We start from the raw sequence: 23,177 nt of genomic DNA, 5'->3' as shown, positions 1-23,177 counted from the left end.
CATGAATAAACATCAGACAGTAATTAAACTTGGTGGCAGCAACTTTATTCATTAGTAAACAAGCAAGAGCACAGCTTCCTGTGCATGGTGAGGATTGGGAATGAAATGGTAATTGGAGGCCTTGTCTGATATTGCTTGGCATCATTGGGAAAGAGCAGGCCTGGTCAGAGAAAAAGCACAGAAGCTGACCTCATTATCAGAAGTTAATTCTCTGAGACTTAATTTGCTGCAGTTGGTAAAGACATAGCTGTCAAACTGAGGCCTGTAGCTCTACTGCATAATGATTAGAAAACTTCTCCTTATTTTAGATTTAGACTGTCTAATGACTTTCACAAGTAAGATATACTTTAATCACGTGATTCAATATGGGCAGTGATGTGGAGCGCCTTCAGGTGGTACTCATAAACATTGCAGAAATGTTTGTGTAATTAAATTTTTTCAAGTTAAATATAACTCTGCGTGTCTAAATCTCTTAGTAAATAACTCACTCAGAAAATAATGGTTGTGTGGTAAAAGTAGTTTTTGTTTAAAAAAAGTGAAATGTGTTATTTGTCATTCTGTGTTATTTGTTATTTGTCATTTATATTGTGTTTGAATATCTGAAATACATTACCATTCAAAAGTTTGGGTCAGTATTTTTTTTTATTATTTTGAAAGAAAGTAATACTTTTATTCAGCAAGGATGCATTAAATTGATCAAAAGTGACCAAATTTACTATTTCAAATCACTATTTGTTCCTTTGAACTTTCTATTAATTTTCTATTCAAATTTTTAAATTAGCTTACAATATTACTGTTTTACTGTATTTTTGCACAAATAAATGCAGCCTTGATGAGTTTAAGACTTTTAAAAGCATTCCAAAAAGTGTACACACTTTGCAATGCATTAGTATCCTTTCTAAATATTATATTGTATTGTTTTGCCCTTTCATACTGATGATGGTTTAAACACCAACATATTTTCCAAACGGAAAAAAAAGTGAATTTTAATTGTACTTGGCTTGAAATGTTGGAGAACCTCTGTGACAGAGGATATGCTATTTAAACGAATGCATCTTCTTTGTTTCCTTTTCCGCAGCATGCAACTGTAACCTCCATGCGAGGCGCTGTCGTTTCAACATGGAGCTTTACAAACTCTCCGGGAGGAAAAGCGGAGGAGTCTGCCTGAACTGCCGCCACAATACGGCGGGTCGCCACTGCCACTACTGCAAGGAGGGCTACTACAGAGACATGTCTAAGCCCATCTCTCACAGAAAGGCCTGCAAAGGTATGAAGGGTACTGAATCTAAACACCATGGGCAAAAAGAGCGACTGGGTTTGGTTTTAAGGGCCCACAGTCTGCAACTTATCACTTGACACTTCCTTAGGAAAGCAGAAAACGCCACTGCTAAGTGATTAGCTGGCTGAAATTCACAGTATCACAAAGGAACCAATTAGATAAACCGGCGACTATTCTTAATGTGTTACCCCTCAAATGAAGAATTCTCACATTCCTGTGCTCCTCAACCCCCATGAGTCTCTGTCAGCATGCAGCCCAAGGACAGGGATGTGGGTGGGGGAGGGGCGGAGGAGGAAGGTTACATCTTTCTGACATAGAGTTATTGGGATTCATTTGGGGGATGGTTTGACAGGACAAGCCAAACAAACAGAGCAGAGGTGTGAACTGATCCTTGTTACAGGTCAGATGAGTGAGAGGAATTGAGTTTAGGGGGAGGACGGACAGGAAGGGAAGATATGCAGGAGGGTATAAGCCAGCAGATTTCCACAGGTGTGCAGCTGGCTGGCCACAGCATGCTTACCTGGGAGCTGTCCAGAAGAAAGGAGAGAAAAAAAGGACAGGCTATTCTCGCCTAACTTTGCCGTGGGGCAAGATGCTTTGTGCAAACAAGCCCCCCGTCACACCTTAGCATCTCCTCATAACAAGGTCCATTCTGCTGCTGTCCGTGACGGCTTAGGATCATTTACTTCCAGCTTTAGCTCTGGGTAAAATATTAGGTCTGTGCTGAAAGTTAAAGGCTCTGTTTTCCCAAACAGATAAATAGGTAAATAAATAAAAGCATCCATCAATCTGACAGCGAAGACGGTGGGGAATGTTTTTGCATCATGTGAGAATGTTATACTTGAAGGCTGAACAGAAGGTGTTTGTTTTCCCGCAATACCATCCGCATGCACGAGTCCTCATTTACAACATCCGCACAACAAAGCAATTAACCCTGCTGTTATATAGAGGCAGCTTAGGTTGTAAAGAAGTTTTTATTTATATTTAGCTTTAAACTGAGCTAGAAAAACAACAAAATATTTGAACATGAATTTTGTAAGTTGAATTTTAGAAATTACATTTAACAAAATAAATTTTTATGGTGTATTTAATTTTGGATTTTACTTTTTTATTTTTATTAAATTGTAGACATTTGGCATTTGGCATGGCATTTAATTTTTATTTATTTATTTTAAACGTGATATTTATCGGTTTATATGGCATACTTTTAGTTTTAAAATTTGTAAATGTAACCAATTAAACTGTTTTTGTGGTGTATTTCATATGAGTATAGACTGTAGTGTAAACAGCAGATTTCTTCAATAAAATAACACGAACATTTTCAGATGAAGACTGATTGATTTAGGCATACTGTTTTTTAGGCATATCATTTTCATGCAAATTCAAACAGATTTAATTAATGGAAAAGTGAATGTGTGTTGTTTTTTCAGTTCTCAGACTACAGATCACATTCCACCTGATGAATAAGAAAAAGATTAATGAGCATATAATAATATTCTCTGCATGGAAAGGCATTACAAAAATGCATAACCTAACCGACATATCCATTCTGCCATACTCCAGACTGACATTCACCCCTCTCTGGGTTCTCGTTTGATTCTCCTGTTGACTTGGAATGCAAACAGACATTCATCATCCGACTGTGTGTTCCACTAACCCCCATGCTATGTGTCTTATTGAGGGAAGAGAACTTCTTTTTGTTTTCACTTCCTTTCTCCTGTGGACAAGACTTGATTCCTTTAGCATCCCACTACTCTCATTGGTGAGGTTTGCTCTGATGGGATATGTTGGCTGGTCAAATGATGCATTTACTTGCTGCATTTTGTACACACTTCTGTATTACATTAGGAAAAGATGAGTCTGAAAAGGCCGAAGGTCATCTGTGAGCTTGAATATGTTGTTCTAAAGTGAAATGTTTTGTGACAGAAACTCTATCACAGATTCACAGGATGTGATTCAGTCAAGCTGGCATTAGATCACTCTTCAGTTTAATTTTTTTTTTCTGCTTTTGCAAGGTTTCCGTAATTAAAATCAAGGGTGAATAATCCTGCAGGTCTCTGATGACCCTGGGCCTCTTTTCTAAAGTTTTATTAAAATGATCTGCTTTGCTTGGAAAGTTAATGAACTCTTCTGTTACCCTGAGATTTGAGACAGAGGCCATGGAGGATTTCCCAGGCACTCGGAATTAGGGTCAACAAACCAAATGGAATTCACTAATGGTTCAAGGAAAACTACAAAAAAGAATAACAGACTAAAAATAGCCATAATACCCTTTAGATTGTTACAGAATTAGTAATAAACCTTTCAAAATATTCATGTACTGCTATGAAATATGTATTAATTGAGGAAATATAGGGGGAAAATCAATTCTGGATTAAAAATGCATCATTGTGATCCACAGCCACTGATAACTTTTTCTAATGTATATACATCGTTATTATACATATATATATATATATATAAAGATTTGCCTCAATTGTACCAAGCTTTTTGATTTCACTGAACATTCCCAGTGCTGAATGTTTGCTGTTGCAGTTATCTGTGTGCATGCTTTTGTCTGTCTCTATACATTTCTCATCGCTTTCGTTCTTTCACAACAATCATCCACATTCGTTCTGTTTTTGGTCAAGTCATTTATCTTCAGGTTCAATTGCCTCATTAGACTTTTGTTATTTTATGCTTGGAACATTTCTCAGCACTGCTAGCTTCATCACAATAGGCACAAGCTTAATAACTTTTTTAGTATTCTAATATTTTACTTGCTTGGATACTTACGTCGGTTCGCTCCGGTTCTCTTACACACCTTCTTAAATGAGAGGGAGATCTCCAGTTAGGAAGGTTGCTTCATTTGAAATAGTTCTGAAAACACATTTCATCATGATTTACAAAATCTGTAACTTAAACAAGACATTTTGTTCAGTTTAATCCTGAAATTTGCCAGAGTTAGAGCCCCTAATTTAATTACAATCAAACACCGTCCAAGTAACACAGCTGTATTAGGTTACATCAAAACAGATGTACAAAAAAGGATGTGTGGTAATTATAGAAAGGTGACAAATGATATGAAGCATGGCATTTAATTCCTGCAAAAGAAAACATTTTCACAAGCTAAATATGCCATGTATTGCAAGTTAATGAAAATAGGTGCAAGTATGTTGTAATATAAAGCACCTAACTCCCCTCATGCTCATTCATTTAATGTGTTCACCACATACTTTTCTTTCTTTTGACAAGTCCTCACACCCTTAATCAGAGCAATGAAATAGTGGCAACTATATACTATAAAAACAATTAAAGTGTTTTCTGTTCTCGAACAGAGCTTCAAATCTGAGGGTCCCTGCTTCTTTTGTAATATATGTGTATCTTGTTGAAGGGAAAGTTCACCCAAAAATGTTCTTATTGTTAACTCACCCTCATGTCATTCTAAACCTAAATGACTTTATTTCTTATGTGGAACCGGAAAGAGATATTTTTTTAAGAATGTTAGTAATCAAACTGTAGATATTTCTTCTTAATACTCCTCAGAATAGCTTCCCTTGTGTAGCCCTTGTGTATATCATGATAACATTGTAACAGTCACTTTGTGTGTTTTATACCCATAAATGATTAGTAGAACCACCCAAGGTGAACTAACCTAAATAAAAATTCCAATATATCAAAAAAACACTTCTTCCATTGGGCAACGGGAACCTTTAAAATTCATAAAGAATGATGCGGAGAGTCTGCCGCTCTCTGTATTAGGTTAGAGCTTCTAATGAAACTTCAGCCATCTGATTTGTGGCTTTACCCTTCATAAACCACACTGTAAACACACAAAGTGAAGGCAGCTTTGCTTTGCAAGGTGCATCGTGTTCCTCTCTTTGAGTTGCTTGCCCCATAAGTTTAATTTATTCTGCTTAGGAAACATTTGCTTCATTATTTCTCCTGCCCACTGGAGTGAGTGACTCCTTTGAAGATTTGATTTGTTAAATGAGCCATTTTGTTTTAATATAGCAAACCACACTCAGATCATATAAGTGTGTTGCGGTGTGGAAGGTGTTGATATAATTTTGTTTTGTTTGTGTGTTTGAAATGTGATTTTTATTGAAATAGACAAAATAAAAAAAAGGTTAATTTTCTTCCCATCTTTATTAGGGTTCTGGGAAAAGCTAAGAAAGTTAGTACTGAGTATGTTAGTAGAGATGTTTGCAGTGAGAGCTGTGTAGTATTTGTGGGCACACTATTACGCCTTCCATTTCAACATGCGTCTTGCATTGTCACAAAACAGTACTATTAACCACAAATAACCTCTTCTGTTGGGGATTTGAAAATATTGTTTTACATTACCTCACTTTTCTCATTAGATTTCCAAAAAACTACTTATTTTGTGGCTGGCTTCAATTAGATGAGAATGTAGCGCATAAAAATGACAAGTTGGCAAAACGTTTGTTGACAAAAAGCAGTTGTGGTGCTTGGAGTGACATTTATCATTTCATTAAATGATTATGCTAATGCTCGCTATTGCTATTGCATTTTTGTCTCAAAACACCCTAACATGAATTTAAGCAAAAACAGACACTCAGAAGATATCAGAAAACACTCAGTGGTTCGTAGAGTGTAGTTGCTCTCATTTTCTCTTCCTTTTATTGGCTTCAGACATTTTTGTGGGCCAGCGCAGAAACTAAGCACTACAATACTGAGCCTGGGCTGAGCTGGCCGTCCTCCAACAACACACAAATGACCCCACCGACTCTCAACATGATGTTTTTAATGGAGGAGAGGAGCTCAGACTTCAAACAGCAGCTTTATGGTAAACTATTGGCAGGGATCTAAACTTCTCACATTGTGCAATCTGCTCTAGTAAAGCTGCCGCGTGCAGATCTCTTTCAAATGGATTAAATGCTCTCATCAAGCACTCAATTTTTGGCCTTTACGCTTTAGTTTTCTTCTATAAACGTACATGTATGTAATGCTCCAAATATGCTTCAAAAATGTCAAAAAACACCATGAAAGTCTATGTTACTGATATGTCTAAATTGTTTGGAAAAGTGGAAATGGAGTGACCTTTTGTTTTCCACAGAAAAAAAGAAAGTCAAACAGGTTTGGAATGGCATGAGGATGTGTAAATAATGCCAGAAATTTCATTTTTGGTTCCTTAAAGTTTATCTGTGAAATAAGAAAAAAAGAAAAACCTTCAGGTTTGTATATCAATAAACTCTCAGCTTAGTATTTCCGGAGCAGGGACATGGAAGTGTTGAGAGTGAGTTGATGAGGAGAGGAAACAGTAGATCCATATCTTCTCCAGGAATCTGGTGTAGTACCACCACTTCACTGAGAAGTGGACAACCACTTAAACACTCCACTCCAGACACTCCAGACAGGTTCTTATCAGACAGCAGAAGCTAAAATGTTTGAGAGACATACACTTGCACTCCATGTGTTTTACATTGCTTTACTGGTTGGCTCAGTGATGATTTGGACAGTTGTTGGGCAGATGCCGTTTTCCTCAAGAGAATCCTTCTCTTTAAATTTCCACTATAGTCATTGTACTGCAACCATTTTTTAATGAAATAATAAGGCTTAAGTGCATTTTTTAATTGTTTATTATTTTTTTATTATTATTTTAATGGTAATCCCTATTATTCCAAAAAAGCTAGATTGAACCTAAGGCGCTTTCGCACCGCGTAGTTCTTGGAACTTGCCAGCATGGTGGTTCCTAGAGAACCAATTTCTATCTCGGGCCATTTTGCTGGTTGCATTCACACTGGCGGAGAAAAATCAATAAACATTTTTAAAAAATATTTACTTAACACTGAACATTTTTTAACATTCTAGCAGACATTATACTAACAAAGCACAATTTAACCTAAAATTAATATATGTTAGTAAAAAAAAAAAAAAAAAAAAAAGTTTTGGCCATTTTTGAGACCCCCTTCTTGAATCAGGCATGTATTTTTTTTTTTACTGTACAAATAAATGCAGCCTTGCTGAGCAGAAGAGAATTCTTTTAAAACATTAGAAAATTATTCTGATCATTATTACAGATCCCAATTTGAATACTATGTGTGAATGTTATAATACATGTATTAATAGAGTTGTTGTAATTATTATTATCATTATCATTGCCTTACTTTTTTATTTTATTTTACAGAACAACAGTAAAATTACTATCATTTATGAATGTTGATGGAGTTATTGCTTTTTCACAGCTTTTATTATGGCAGAAACCTGCAGGAAGTTCTCAGTGCTTCTTTTTGTTGACAACAGCAGATTTATAAATAATGTTTGTTGCCCGTATCATATTGTCACATGCCTTTGAAAAATGCATAAAAATGTTACTGAGCAACTGAGGAGTAACACTGTTTCAGCGTGGATTTTCCTTGCGCTTTGGACTTTGAACCCTGTCTAGCATCAAGGCTGAGAAAAGAACAAAAAGCTGCAGACAACAGCTGCAGTTATCACTGTTTTCCATGTTTGTGAAGAAATTATTTTTACATTGCTTTTTAAAAATGCTGGGTAGCCAGTGTTTCATATGTGTTTGGCCAATCTGCATACACGTATATCACTATAGAACTGTTTTAGACTCTACTCTGAAGTAGGAGCTCATTTAGTTTCTCCAAACAGAGTGCCTAGAACTAAATAGGTTTCTAGTTCCTGCAGTGCTAGCATGGCAAAAAGCGGGAACTTCTGCCAGTAGTCCTAGGAACTATAAAATGATTCCTCCTCTAGCATATTACTTGAGAACTGCTGCAACAGGATCAATGAGTCATGAGTATTAATGTACTTCAATTAATGATCCGGTCACAGTGGCTCATATACAGTATATATTGCAACAGAAACCTCAGCATTTCAGACTCTGGATCATCCATTTCCACAAAGACAGAAAACCATTTCTGAAAATGACCTGCACCACATTTAAGGGTGTGAAGCTGTTTAATTTATTAGGAATTAGTCACCTGAGCTGTTTATTGAATCTTTAGGGTGGTTTACTGCACATTTGTGACGAGAGACAAAGTGTGGCAATTTTCTACCTAATGACAACTCCAAAGACAAGACATAAACTTGGCTTTGATGACAAGAGAGTGACAAGCGACAAGAGACAGACATGCAGGGAGTGGCTGTCTCTCTGTGCTGTTCCAACCTTGGGACTGGAACTTCACTTTACTTCTCTTAGCATAGGCTTAAAAGAAATAAAGCTTAAGCACAACTCTCTCTGCTTCATTACTCATACAAATATATGAGCTAATATATTCATTTAATGTGTTAAACATTTGACAGCGTATCACTTCTACAGTGCCGGTGGGGGAAATATTGAGTAAATGGCATTGCACTCTTTGCAAAATAACTTTAATGTAACCACCCATGGTGGGAATGTAAGAAAACGGACTTGAAAGGAGTTTTGACACAAAGGCAATACAATCAGTTCACAAGCTTTAAGAAGTGGAGAGAGACGCTGAGCCATATGTTAGAGAAAGACCTCCCAAGAGGAAGGAAATGTGACATACATTATTGGCACAAGCACAATGTTCTGATGAAAAAAAGAAAGCACATGTTATGGAAACATATTTTCAAAATGTGTTTATTATAAGATATTCTTGCCAATTTGAAAATTAATATAGAGTGGTTCCAAAAAGTGTGTAGATATTTCAGAAATTCTATTAAAAATGTATGAAAGGTTTTGCATTGTAAAGGAAGCCTGTCATGAAACATATTTCACGAGAAAAAGAGTATTGTTGATTGCTGATAAAAGATGAAAAATATTGACAGTTTTTTTTATTGGAAAACATTAGCAGAAAATAACTAGTCGATGTGACACCTGTGTGAACATATAAATATAAAATCTGAAAATGTCTCAAATGTGAGGCAAATTCTGGGGTGGGTGGGGGGGGGACTTGTAGTATCATTTGTTTGCAGATATTAGGTTTGATATTTTTTTAGTTTTATATACTGTATATATTTCTTTATATCAAGTACAATGACATTTCAAGGAGTATCCAGAAATGTCCAGATACAACTGTATAGAGAAGCTTTTCCTTAAAGTGCCCTGCTTTAAGTTCAGTGTGAGAAAAAAATCATTTTCAATTTCGTTTAAAGGTATTTTTTAACCACTAAGTTTTGTTTATGTGTGCATGCTCTTGTCACGAGACACACTCTTTAGAGAGTGATCACCACTTTCACAAAACACACAGTGAGTTTTCAACTGCTTCACCAATCTTCACCCTCTTATTTCCCCAGACTTGGGCCCTAAAAGCTACGTTTATTGTTTATCTGTGCTTTTTGTATGTGTGTACTGTTTGTATGTGCGTTTCCCCACACGTGTGTTCTTTTATCTCTTTTCTTCTGTTCCTCACAGCCTGTGATTGCCATCCTGTGGGGGCCGCGGGCAAAACCTGTAACCAAACCACAGGCCAATGCCCCTGTAAAGACGGTGTGGCGGGTATCACATGCAACCGTTGTGCTAAAGGCTACCAGCAGAGCCGATCTCCCATTGCCCCCTGCATAAGTATGTGGATCACTCAATGTCAAGAACTCTATTTTTTTAACCACTTCAATCCCCAATGAGCCATAATGCACTTACAAACGTTTTTGTCCACGGAATGCATTGACATATTGAGCTGAAACTGTTCATGAAAATCTGCATTTATGAACAATCATGGTGAAAGGAATTTGAAACCATGTCTTGTTAAGGTCATTCCACAAAATGATCACTTGTTATTCTTTACGTCATAGACCAAATCAGTAAAATAATGACGTCTTCAGATTCTTAAGATTGTTTTTAAAGAACACAAAAGTTTAAAAGTATCAAGACTGCATGATAATGAATGAAGCTAACTTATTAACCATCACTGGTGTTTGCATTTTGGTGCCAAACAAAAAAGAAATAGCTCTGGAGAAATTCCTGGCAGGGAGTTTAATAGTAAATTCAACCTATAACTTTTTGGAATCTTATATCTTTGATTTTCCTGGGAAAATCACAAGCACTGATGTGTGAAACTTGGAAAGGTGCACACTCCGGTAATTGAACTGAAAATATTTAGTTTCTCTCATAATTGTGAAATAATCGTTTTTTATTTTAATAGCCCATATAAATTTAAGCAGTATCAAAATCCGTGCCAAGCTCAGTTTAACACGAGGAAGTCTTGGCTACAAATACTACTATGTCCTCTTATTCTGAAGACCATAAATCAATAGGGTTCAAATATTTATAACAGGCTTGTACTGTAATTTAATCTGGCATTAAATTCATTCCCATGTTCAACAAGCGGAGCCCAAGATGTTTAGTGCTGATATTGGAAGTAAGATCACCACAGAAAATGTGTATCATTGTACAGCGCACATCTTTCCAAAACGCCAACAGCAAAATTGACTTTCCTTGGTAGTTCTTTATTGAACTACACTTTAAACCACTCAGTATGGTATGTGTGCTTTTGTCCAAAGCCTTATTGATTAAATACTGTGTTTTGAATTTTTAAGATTTGACGTCATCCAAAATGAGTAACATTACAGAGTGATATCATTATTTAAGCCTTGTTTACTGGCCAAAGCACCATAAGAGCAACAAAAACATATTTAGGCTCTGTGCCATTTCTTAAGGTCACAGTTCAACAAGAGCATAAAAACAGTTTTGAACCCCACCAGATGATGAAGATCGTTCATGATTTATTTATTTTTTAATCAGAAGACTTGATTCTTTCTTCCTTCAAATGGCTCTTTTTTGCATGCTTGTGCACTAGCTCCACAGAGCACGAGCACTCTTTTATTAACTTCTTCATATTTCTCTTAGTATGCTTAAGCTGTTTTAGTCCTCCTCTTGTTTTGTCCTCGTGGCAGTAACTGCCTTTTCTTGTATATTTATGTTCCAGTATGGCAAAAGACAATTCTTATTTTTTTAACCACTTTTATGAATTCAATCACTTTGTTGCAAAGGTCTTTCGTCATGCATGGCTTTACTGAATGTAAACTTCCCTCCATTCATGAAAAGGCCATGGAAGGAAGGATGAAAGAATCAAGTCTTGGACATGTATCTCACTGTTTTTCATAACAGCAAAAGAGTAATTCCGTTACGTAAATTTTATACCTTTCTGTGAACCAATGTTTTTATTTTTAAACATCATTATTTTATTTTTTTTCTCATGCTTACTTTATTTATTTTGCTAACTGTGCTCTCTTTTTTTGGAACAGAAATTCCCATTGCTCCACCAACCACCACTGCAAGCAGCACAGAGGAACCTTCAGGTTAGTTCTGATCTTAGCCTCATATGAGAAGAATATTAAGTTAGAATAAATCTGATGTCATGGGAGATCTTATACTTTTATTTATATTTAGTTTGAATAATTTTTGTTTGGTGAGTATTAAAATGAATCACGCAACGAGATTTACTAATGTTTGCGCTCGTCAAATTACTGGTATTTGCGCCATTATTTAACACCCAAAAAAAGCATGTCTTAAACTATTTTGCCCTTGAAATGGCTGCAATTATTGTTGCTAAGAGGAGGCACCTCAGAGAACAGAGAGCACATGGTTGAAGGGAGAGAATTTTTACCCACACATATTAATTTATTTGGAATGCCAGAAGAACACAATACTCGAACATACTGTATAGTTTGCCAAGCCATGTTATTTTTAATTTGCTTCAGGAAATAAATGATGACTTCGAACCCTCAACTAGGAGACACGTAATACCAGGTCTTTTAAAAATTCTTGCAACCCTTCATTGTTCTTCTTTATTTTTTTTTATTGTTTATTTGTGACTACGCTATAACGCTTTGCGCTGCGCTTGGTGTATTGCGTTGTTCAATATGTAAATGAGATGTTGCGTCTGTGTTCTTTAATTTGCACTTTGTTAGTAAATCACTCGCAGAAATTTCCACGCCCATCGGCGCTGTTTTGGAATTGCGCTCTTGTGCAAATTTGCCCTGTTTAGTAAAACTGGCTCTAAATGTGGTGCTTTTGAGGCCTCTTTTAAATTTATTTTAAGGTTTTCCTCATTTTTGTGTGTAAAGTGGGATTTGATTCATCCTAAACCATTATGAAAGAGGAACTGAAATTTTTAGGGGGATCTGTTTTTACAGTTACATCCCTTGACGTGTTCGTACTTGCCACAGATGTTTTATAAATATGTCTAAAAGTAAACAGAACGTCAGACTTTACCTCCATGCCTGCCAAATGATTTCATTCAGCGTCAGACAGTAAAACACTGTCCACAAATATACAAACACTTCCCTAAAATTTCTTGCAATTACAGACTAAGTGTCTCCTGATCAGATGTTTAATTTCCCAAGTTTTCTTCCCTGAGCCATCAGCTTCTTCTTTTTTTTTTCTTTTCAACATAGTATTTTCAACATAGAGAGTGAACATGCTTTAGTTTGCCCGTATGGAAAGTTTTTGTTGAAGAAATATTCGTCATTCTCATGGACAGAGGAATTCTAGCGTGCAAAAACTCTTTGCAGCTGTTGGTTGATCGTCGCAGACCTCTAATGCTTTACTGACAGATAAGATTGACAGCAGAGCTGCTGGTATTCTCTCTCTCGTGGACCTCATTTCATTCTTTTTCTCTGCACCCACATTTTTCTTCTACCGTCTTTTATTCTCTCTACATTTCTTCCTCCTTTGTCCTAAAATACAGACTCACTCTTCTCTAGCCCATCTGAAACCAATTCTGTGTTTCATGACTGGTAGTTTGGCTCTTGCCAAATGTCAGAACTGCATTGTGAAAACTGACTTTATATGAATTTTTTGTGAATGATTTTGTTTTGAGGGTTTTTTGATCAATGATATATGAAAAGTGGTGGGAAAAGGTTAAACCATTTACCACAATGTGTTTCCATTTGTCATGGCCTGACCCTAAAGCAAATGGCAGTGTAAAACTAAACTTGCATTGTGCTTGTCTTAGTATTTTTGAAGAAAAGAAAAAGCTAAAGCAGTGCTGAACAAATACAAAAAAAAAAAAAAAAAAAAAAAAAAAAAACTCTATACGGTATAATTTGTCTATATTTTATATTAATATGAAAATAATATATTTTTTTATTTAATTACTAAAATGCAAGATAGCTGCATTATGCCTTTCTTTTGTTTTTTTTGCAGAAAAGAAAGAGTGCTGAACAATTAAAAGAAGGAATATAAAATAGTAATATAAAATAATTATTTATTTTTTTTTTTTTTTTTTTTTTTTTTTTTTTATTTTTTTTTTTATTAGTTTTTGTCACATTTTAGACATTTATTTTCTATGGAAATACTAATAGGATGCTGCTATTATGTTTTTTATTTTTTTTTAATTGGAATTAATTTCAGAATTTCAGTTCAAACAATAAAGGCAAAATTATTAAATGGTCAGAAAATATATGAAATACACCCTTTCCAATCATTTGATGGAATAAAATTGGCCAGTTATATTTCAAAATCAACATATTTTTAAAAACTTTATTTATTTGCAAAAATGGCATGACCTTTAATCCAGTCAATGGGGGCACCACTGATTTTGAGCCCTTAAAATGCACGACCCATCTGGTTTTAAGAGCAACCCTCCATGAAAAGTGCAGCATTCCAAATCAAGCTGATGGAGAGGTGGAGCACAGGACAGACCTATTTGAGTGCCCCCATCAAAATGGACGCCCCAGACCACCCACACATCCTGCTATGGGACCGCATACATTATACCTTCACTCCGGCCCAAAGCTCACCTCAGGATAGCACAATACGGCAGATAAATATGACCTCATCCAATAGATGATTGCAAACAGATGTTCTTATCAGGGCACCTCCACCCTTCTCTGTAGCAGTTGCCCACGCAGAAAAAAAGAGAACCTGTACGTTCTTGTACAAAAGGGTGGGGCAGGCAGCTGTGTAGCAGGTGTCTATGAGAATGAAATAGGGGAATGGCAGGAAGACAGAGGAAAATCGAGAGAGGAGAGGAGAAGAAGGATATTAATATGTCTTTAGCACTGCCACATGGAGGGGAGGAATGCATTGCGAATACCTCCGATTGCTCGGCTCAGACAAAACACATATTGTGTGGCGAGGTCATGCATGGTGTGAGTCACCACTCCCAAGACCCCTGCATAATCCCTCAGACACACACTCATCTAGGACTGACAGAGATGTCTCTACAAACCTGCATTAGGAGATCAGCGCCTGTTGTTTTTAGTCATTATTTGCATGGATTTGCAGATGCTTAGTTGTAAATAATAGTAATATTTTACATAACCAGTTTAAAAGATATGTCAGTATTTATTCAACCTCATTTTGTTTCAAACACATAATTACCTGGCAACACGTTAGTCTAGGGACCAATTCTCTTTATTAACTACTTGCTTATTAGCATGCATATTGTTAACATATTGGCTGTTTATTAGTACTTATAAAGCACATATTCTGCATGACCATATTCTACACCCCTTATTTACCCAATACCTAAACTACCTCACTACCTATTAATAAGCAGCAAATTAGGAGTTTATTGATGCAAAGGTAGTAGTTTATGGTTTGTTAATAGTGAGAATTGGACCTTAAAATAAAGTGTGACCAATTGTATTTATTGTTTTTAATATTTTATGGTTTTTATGTTTTGAGAGTTTTAAGTTTTTTGATTTTGTTTGGTGATTGGGAATGTCAAACTCCAAAATGACAGAAAACACTATCAAATAATCAAAAAAGTGACTAATGTGTGTGCATTATAATATATTTGTTTGTAAATAGTTCTGAAATCACTGAAATCAAATTGTATTCACTAAAAACTGGCTAATTTCCATCCGTTCCTAATGCAAAATTATTGCATATCTTGAGAAGACATTGAATATAGAGTGATATGGACTACTTTTATAATACTTTCACACTTTTTTTGGAGCTTAAGAGTGCTAGTTCCTATTTTGTTTCATTGAGTGGAACTGTGTGGACAGGATATTCATCCAAACTGTACTTCTTGTATTCCACAGAACTCTTTAAGAACAATTTTTACAAACATGCTAAAAATTTTTCAGGCACATCAGTCTTTGTCCATTAACACGGGTAATTGTTGGTCTTCGTAACTTATCTACCCCCTGAAGGTTATGTTAATGTAATAATATATTATTATGAGACAGTAGTTTTACCCAGTGTGATCACAAACAGTCCCCAACCATGTCTTTTTTTCTGACAGAAAATAAAGTAAGTCATACAGTGACACAAGGGTGAGTAAATAATGACAGTTTTCATTTTTTGGTGAGCTATCCCTTTAACACTTTCACCCTTGTAAGACCAAATAGTACCATAGAATTCAACAAGGCTCCTTGTGATTATAAAAGGAACACACAAAAAAGGGGAGTGAGTGAGAGATAGAGGGAGGGAAAGTGAGAATTAGAGAGAGAGAAAGACAGAAAGAGAGTGAATAGTGTTGAATTAGTGTCTCATCATGAATGCAAAGCTCTCATCTAATTTAAAGCTGGCCTCTGCTCTCTCCCATTTCGAGTGTTGGCGATGGTCCCCACACATCTCTGTGCTTCATTTACAGTAATGAAGTTGATTTCTATCCATTCTCTCCCCATTAGAGCAATGCTACCATGACCAAAACAAACTGTGAATCAAAACTGCACGCGCTGTCTGGTCTGTTTCTTTAAACCATTGCCGGAGTTCAGGAGACAGCTATTTTTTCTCCCAGTGTCCTGAATGGAATGAAAGAACGACAGAAAACGAGAAGGATATTTTGAGAGGTTGAGAGGGAAGGAGGAAAAAAAGCAGTTCCCTTTGGAATAGACCCAGCTTGCCCATTGAGTCCCTGCCCCAGTGGGAGCTTGGGGCTCTGGCTATAATCTAATTACATGCTTTATTTGCAGCAATTTGTTTCTCAATCAGTCTCATTCCGCACAGAGAAAGCCTTCCCCCTGTGCGCTCATTCACACCTCATTGTTACAGTTCCCAGATCTACGATGTGCCCATGAATAGGATTGTCCGTTCCATCGGAGGTCAGACTGGAAACAGACCTCAGGTCAGCTTTAGGCTGTTTTTGCTAACAACGGAGTACAGTGTCTGGCCGTCTTCAAGCGCTTAAAGACCCAGCAGGTTAGATTGTCAGTGTTAGATGTCAAGGCTTTTCAGAAGTGCTGAGTGACGCTGAATAGCACAGACTCATTAGGCGAAAAGTTATTCTCCGCCGAATCTCCAGACCAACAACTTTCCCTCGACATCTAGCGACGGAGAGAATTCATCCACAAATGTTTCCCCGCAGGGGTCCCCACAGTCAGCATGTAACCGGTGCCCTCCACTCATTCTTCAGTGTCAAACAAGCCTCACATTCAAACGTACACGCAGCTTTCTTTTACACACTGGCACCACTAACAGCGCCACTAGACCTGGTGCCAAAATCTCTCGTACATAGCTTTCATGCGAAAAGACGGCAGGAAAAACATCCATTAAGTTGACACTGGCCTCTGTGGGAGCATCATGACGGGACAGCGAGCTAACCATACTTCCCCTAACTCAAGAGGGGGCACAATGAGTACATTTATCCTTGCTGCGGGGGACGAGATGTTTAAATAGGAATTGCTTTTCAGGGTGCTCATCACCTCTTTAAAGGAGAGCTAATGAGAAATGATGGCTTTCAAAGGGAAGTATCGTGATGGCATTAAACAGGGTTATAGGAAAACAAAGCAGTTGCTCTACAGTCTTCATTTAAATGGAAATGAAGCTGCCACACTATGGACTCTCAATTTCATTTCGGTTACAGTTTCTCTGCCATTTCCAATCTACAGTGTGCACGCTTCGACTCGCCCAACCCCACCTCGGAGTCCCTCGCGCAACCACTTCTGCGCGACTACTTTCACGGGCATTTTTTTCTGATTCCTTCGTTCCCCAGGCAACCTCATTCACACAGAGAGAATAGCGAGTCCAAAAGAAAGTAAAAGGCAGGCATGGAGCGAGGGTCGGCCGAAACAATGAAGTTTGTTCATATGCAGGCGAGCTGAAAGGTTTTTCTCTCCCCCTCCTCTGTCTTCTCATTTCATCCATCCATCCACTAAAAAAAGGCCATGACAATGTGTTGGGCGTAAGGGGAACGGCAAGAGAAATCTTCTCTATTTAAACATCTGTGTTTTTTTAATGAATTAATTGTGTCTGTTACATCATACAGCAACTGAGGTGCAATGGTTTAGTCATTTATCTGGATGTGCTAAAAAAAAAGTACCGCTATCTGAACCAAATCATGCCATGTTTCTTCTTTATTTTTACACACAACAAGCTTTTTAAACACTTTATGCGCTGCTAATTTCCCCCCTGACCTCCCTTTGTGCTCGGACAACCCTTGCTCCCCCTTCACCGCCACCTCCCTGAGTGCAGAATCAATAAATGCCAAAGGTTGAAATGGTCTTCAGGGGTTGCGGTGGGGGAGGGGGGCATTAGGACAGACGTACAGGGTTGACAGGACCGGGAGGGAGGAGTCGTGATTCAAAAAGCCCTAATCAGGCCCATCATGGCACTGACAGTGGAGACAAGGGTGAGAAATTAGCATGGAGCTGAAAAAAAAAATTGCTGGGTGGCACAATACGCTTGGCCTTAGAGGGCTCCCATCAGAGCAGGGGAGGGTCCAGACATCCAGAGAGCAGAACGAGAGGGACCTTTTGTCTCCTGCTTTTCTAAGGAGCAAAAGACACTTCGCTGAATGCCTCACAAGCCCTATTACAGCCTCACAATTAAACTGGGCAGATGGGTGTCACAACAGGCCAGGGCTTCAGGATAGATTTGTAGTTTGCAGAAGTGTCTCTTTTTTGACAACGTTCCCTCTTTTACATTCTTTAATTGTGTGTTTTTTTTGCCCTTCCTTTCTTCTTTTAACCTCCAACTTTAGACTGTGAATCCTACTGCAAGGCTTCCAAAGGCAAGCTGAAGATCAATATGAAGAAGTACTGCAAGAAAGATTATGGTGAGTGAGAAAAGTGCACACAACATCGTACCACGCTCCCACATTTACGCAGGTGGCTCAAATCCTTGCCCTCGACAACATCTTTATTCTTCATCCAAAGTTGAATTCCCTCGAGCCTCCTCAGTGTTGGTATATTGTAGTGATGGCTTAGTTAGGGCTTTCGAGAAGAAAGTCAAAGGATCAAACAGGAGGAAAGGCCATCAGTGAAGGGTTTAGGGGAGGCTGCGTTGATGGACAGCCCAGCAGGTATTTGAGCCCAAAGCGGATCAAGCCATGGCAGTGTGACGGGCAGAAGGGACCGGAGTACTCACAGATATCCTCATTAAGGGAAGAGCATGTCCCTGTCCTGCATTCCTGGGGGCAGCAGGCCCTCTCTTGTCCTTGAAAAGGAGCAGATGTGCAGCCCCTCTCCTACAGAGGTGGGGCTGTTTCATCAGTCAAGCGAGACCCCGTGGAACTTAAAGAGCTTAGCAGATTTAATAACAGCCAGAGAATTTTAACAGCTCTTTTGATTCATTTCAGGCAGCACATGTCATTTATTGATGGTGTATAAATTACAATAGAGATGATATGGGTATATCTATAATTGTAATATTTTATTATATGATGATTAATAGTGTCCAGAAAAAACAGATAAATAAAAAAAACTTTGACAAGAAACAAAATGTATTATTTGAATTAATGTTGGTTTCATATGGTTTTAAATTTGTTTGTCATTTTCAAGGTTTAAATGTAATGACTAAAATCATAAAAAAATGTAATTTAACTATCAAGTAAAAAGTATTTTTAGTACATGTTTTCCTCACACACTGAATAAATGCGAGTGCACACATATTAATCGTGAATATATATATATATATATATTATATATATATATATATATATATATATATTCACACACTGAATAAATGCGAGTGCACACATATTTGTATTATTTATTTATGAATATTATGTTTTGGGGAAATTGTACTACATGACACTTTACAAACTAAACTAACCTTGCCTTGTTATTTTTTTGTTTTGTTTTTAAAAATCTGATATTTTAAGCGACTTACTGTCTTTTTTTCTGTATAGTTCTGCGTTTTGTGTGCACAATATTACTTTGTTTTTCAAGCATTAATATACATTGTAGTAAGTTTGTTTTCTCCAGAAATATAACAGAACTTCATTATGAAAGCAGGAATGTTGTATCACCCTGATGCATTTTACTTTATACTCCCCAAAATATCAAAATATTAATATTAATTAAAAAAAATGAAAACAGGTTATTCTGGTTATATAAAACAGGTTATATGGGTTATTCTAATCACTATGCATGAATGCCATTATTTGATATACTGTATATTTTAAAGAAATGAATAGGTCAAGCCAGAATATATATATATATATATATATATATATATATATATATATATATATATATATATATTATATAATATATATATATATTATATATATACTATTATATATATATATATATATATATAACTACAGTAAGCATTTATGGTCAGTAGACTTCTAAGGTGAAAACACAGGGGATCCCTGCAGTGTAGAGAGGAGGTCTGGCACACACTGGTAGCTGCATCTTATGTGATCCCATCACCTCCTGCAGACCGGTTTTGCATGTTCTCCTTTCTACACTGCCATTACTCATTTAGGAATTTATCCAGATAATATGGTCCCCCGCTGCATTCAATTTACAGTTGTCCTCAGTTATGGAGAGCTGGCCAGCTCCCTCTTTACAGAAAAGTGAACAATCTAGGATAAACGCCCACATTCTGAGCATTAAACCTAATCCACTTTCCTTCTGCCTTCGCGAGCATCAGGGGGGCTTTATGCTTAAGCAGCATGGAGGGAAATGGCTGGAAATGGTATTGAGCTTGAAGATGGAGTCATCTAAAAGACTTATAGGAGAATCGGGCCCTTTGTGGCATTATATTTACAACCTTATGCCTCACTGGCACATTACCCATAAAACACCACAGGAATCCTGACCACAGCTGGGCTTCCACAGGCTGACATGTTGCAATCACTAGAAAAATGACTTCCACCTTTCCAAATGGTGACACTGACATAAAGTTAAAGGTTTATTCAATTTCATTTGTGATTATTCTTGGAGAAAGTAAAGGAATTAAAAAATAAAAAAATAAAAATCTGTCTTCATTTACAGTACTCACCCTCATGTTGTTCCAATTTATTTATTTTTTCTTATATAGAACACAAAAGATGACTATCTGAAGAATTTCCTGGCTAGTTAATAAGGCTTAAACTCAAAAAAGAAAAAAGAAAAAAAAAAAAGAAAAAAAAAAAAAAAAGAAAAAAAATAGTCCTGAAATCCATGTAACAATTTTATGTGGGAAACTTATCAAAATTACTCGTTAATTTCCTGATAACCATCCTCTCCAGTATGAAGGAAGGAAGGAAGTGAGCTTGAGAGTCAGAAGAGTGAATTCTTGAACTGTTGTGTGAACTGCATTAAGCATTTAGTTGAAAAGATCCGACTCCAAAGAATGAGTATTTCATGAATCGCACATTGCTGCGTCTCTCAGGAACAAGCTACAATAGATATCAAGTTTTTAGTGAACAGCTTAAATTTCACATACACAAAGCTATCGTACGGCCACAGAATATTTAGAATATTAATAACAAATCATATGAACCACTTTAATTCACTGACTTACTTTCAAATATATGTAAGAGAACTGCAAGAACATTCTTAAAAAAATTCACCTTATGTGTTCCACAGAAGAAATAAAATGGCACAGTTTTGAAACAACATGAGGGTAAGAATAATGACAGAATTTCCTTCTTTCCATTGTCTTTTTCCTCCTGCAAACGGCCCCTTTAAACAATTAACTTTGATTTTAATGCTTAAACATTTTCAAGGAATTTACAGTCGAAATTAAATGCCTTTAAATAAACACAGACGTGTTGCAATTGAATTGAATCAAAACACATCTGAAGCACTTGGCATGTTCTAACCTAATTTTTTAGCTATTAAAGAACTTTGCATATCCTGGTACCTGATACAAATGAGAAGTTTAAACTTAGTCTAGTGGGAAGCTGTGTGGCACAAGATATAAATGGATTCCTGTAAATGTGAAACGGGGGATTTGTAATGGTAATAAAGGAAACTTCTGAAAAACATGAATTCTTATAAGATGGTTTGTTTTGTAACCTGGGGTTAAATGTTGTATACTCAGAGGAAAAAAAAACTACATAATAATATTGGGTCCAATGACGCATACATAGATCACCAACCATTAGCCTTCATGAACAGGCTCAGTCTTTAGCCAAGCACAAAGCATTACACAGACGAAATTAAATCTGCCTGTTTTGCTGGTCCTTTTTGTCAAAGTCACCTTACAAAGCACCTTGAAGGCTATTAATAATGAAAGGGAAACAGCATGAGTCTACAGGCAGTTTAAGCAGATTTTGAGGATTCACACTTGCAAGGAATCTCAAACTGCGGCAGGGTTTGAGTTACATGCTTTATTTGAAAGCACTTTAAACTGAAGGTTGACCTGCATTGCTGAGGCAACTGAGAAGATACAAACGATTTAATCAGAATCAGAGCCAGACTCCGAACGCACGGGCTGAACTGTTATTTTATTTTTTGATTTGTGTTTGTGAATTTGGGAGCAGTGGATTGGTTCATTTATTTTTTTGTGCAGTGTGTGTGCATTTATTTATTCAACAAAGATGTCTGAATAAATCATTTCTATTCTGTGTGTTAATTTAGGTCTAAGACCAGACACACAAAATCTGTAATTTTAAAATTTAATTTAAACGTGGAAGTGAAACAGAAAAAAAAAGAAGATTAAAAATGAAGAATTTAGTCTTTTAGATCTAAGCCACAAATCAAAACCAAATGTGACCCTGGACAACAAAACCAGTCATAAGGGTCAATTTTTGAAACTGAGATTTATACATAATCTGAAAGATGAATAAATAAGGATAGGACAATATTTGGCCGGATACACTATTTGAAAATTTCTAATCTAAGGGGCAACAAAAAACTAAATATTAAGAAAAATCGCCTTTAAAGTTGTCCAAATGAAGTTCTTAGAATGCATATTACTAATCAAAAATAAGGTTTTGAATATTTTACGGTAGGAAATTTACCAAAATATCTTCATGAAACATGATCTTACTTAATATCCTAATGATTTTTTTGGCATATAAGAAAAATCATTAATTTTGACCCATACAATGTATTGTTGGCTATTGCTACAAATATACCTGTGCTACTTATGACTGGTTTTGTGGTCCAGGGTCACAAAGAAATTATGAAATTATTTAACTTTTTTTTTTTTTTTTTCAACTTTTCACTTAAAGTATGCAAATAATAGAATTTATAACAGAAACAATTGTATTAAATCAGAAATATGCAAATAGAAACATTTCCACTAGTTCTTGGTCTAAAGTAGTTTTAAATGTTAACATTTTTTAATGTTTTAAAATATTTTGTATTGAAAAGAACTGGTGAAACTGCTTAAAATTTTAATGTCCACCTATCTGTAATAAGTAGCTATTCGGTTTTCTATTTTCTGTTTTTGTACCAGCTGTTCAGGTCCACATCCTAAAGGTCAGACAAAGCCGGCCGAGTGGTGGAAGTTCACTGTCAACATCATCTCTGTCTACAAACAGGGAGAACGCCGGATCCGCAGGGGGGATCATGTTTTTGTGGGGTCAGAGCAAAGGAGTGGCCTGCAAGTGCCCAAAGATCAAGCCCGGCAAAAGTACCTGCTGCTTGGGCAATGATGAGGGATTACCCTGGACAAAGGGCGGAGTCGGTGGAGACAAGGGCAGTCTGGTCATTCAGTGGAGGGACACTTGGGCTCGGAGACTCCGGAAGTTTCAGCAGCGGGAGAAGAAAGGAAAATGCAAGAAAGCATAGGGGTGAAGCGTGGCTATCAAGAGCTGGACAGAGAAAACACCACGAAAGTGGTGGATGAAAAGAAGAGAAGAAAAAAGATTGGACTAACATCGCTGCTTTGAATAAAAGCATGAAGAGAATATTAACTTTT

The 23,177-nt window shown here is 36.7% G+C and overlaps 1 protein-coding gene across 1 annotated transcript; it reads left to right on the top strand.

The window, feature by feature from the left end:
• Positions 1–365: 365 nt before the first annotated feature.
• Positions 366–23,047, top strand: ntn1a (netrin 1a). Its single transcript, XM_042755062.1, is given in 8 exon segments — positions 366–395; positions 1,030–1,267; positions 9,612–9,761; positions 11,441–11,494; positions 18,073–18,147; positions 22,713–22,735; positions 22,738–22,830; positions 22,832–23,047. Coding segments are annotated over 8 exon segments (879 nt in total).
• Positions 23,048–23,177: the final 130 nt, after the last annotated feature.

This window comes from Cyprinus carpio, unplaced genomic scaffold (genome assembly GCF_018340385.1).
Source record: "Cyprinus carpio isolate SPL01 unplaced genomic scaffold, ASM1834038v1 S000006629, whole genome shotgun sequence".
NCBI classification, from domain to species: Eukaryota; Metazoa; Chordata; class Actinopteri; order Cypriniformes; family Cyprinidae; genus Cyprinus; species Cyprinus carpio.
Note: the sequence above shows the minus strand (reverse complement) of the source record. Positions and strands in the feature narration are given on the sequence as shown.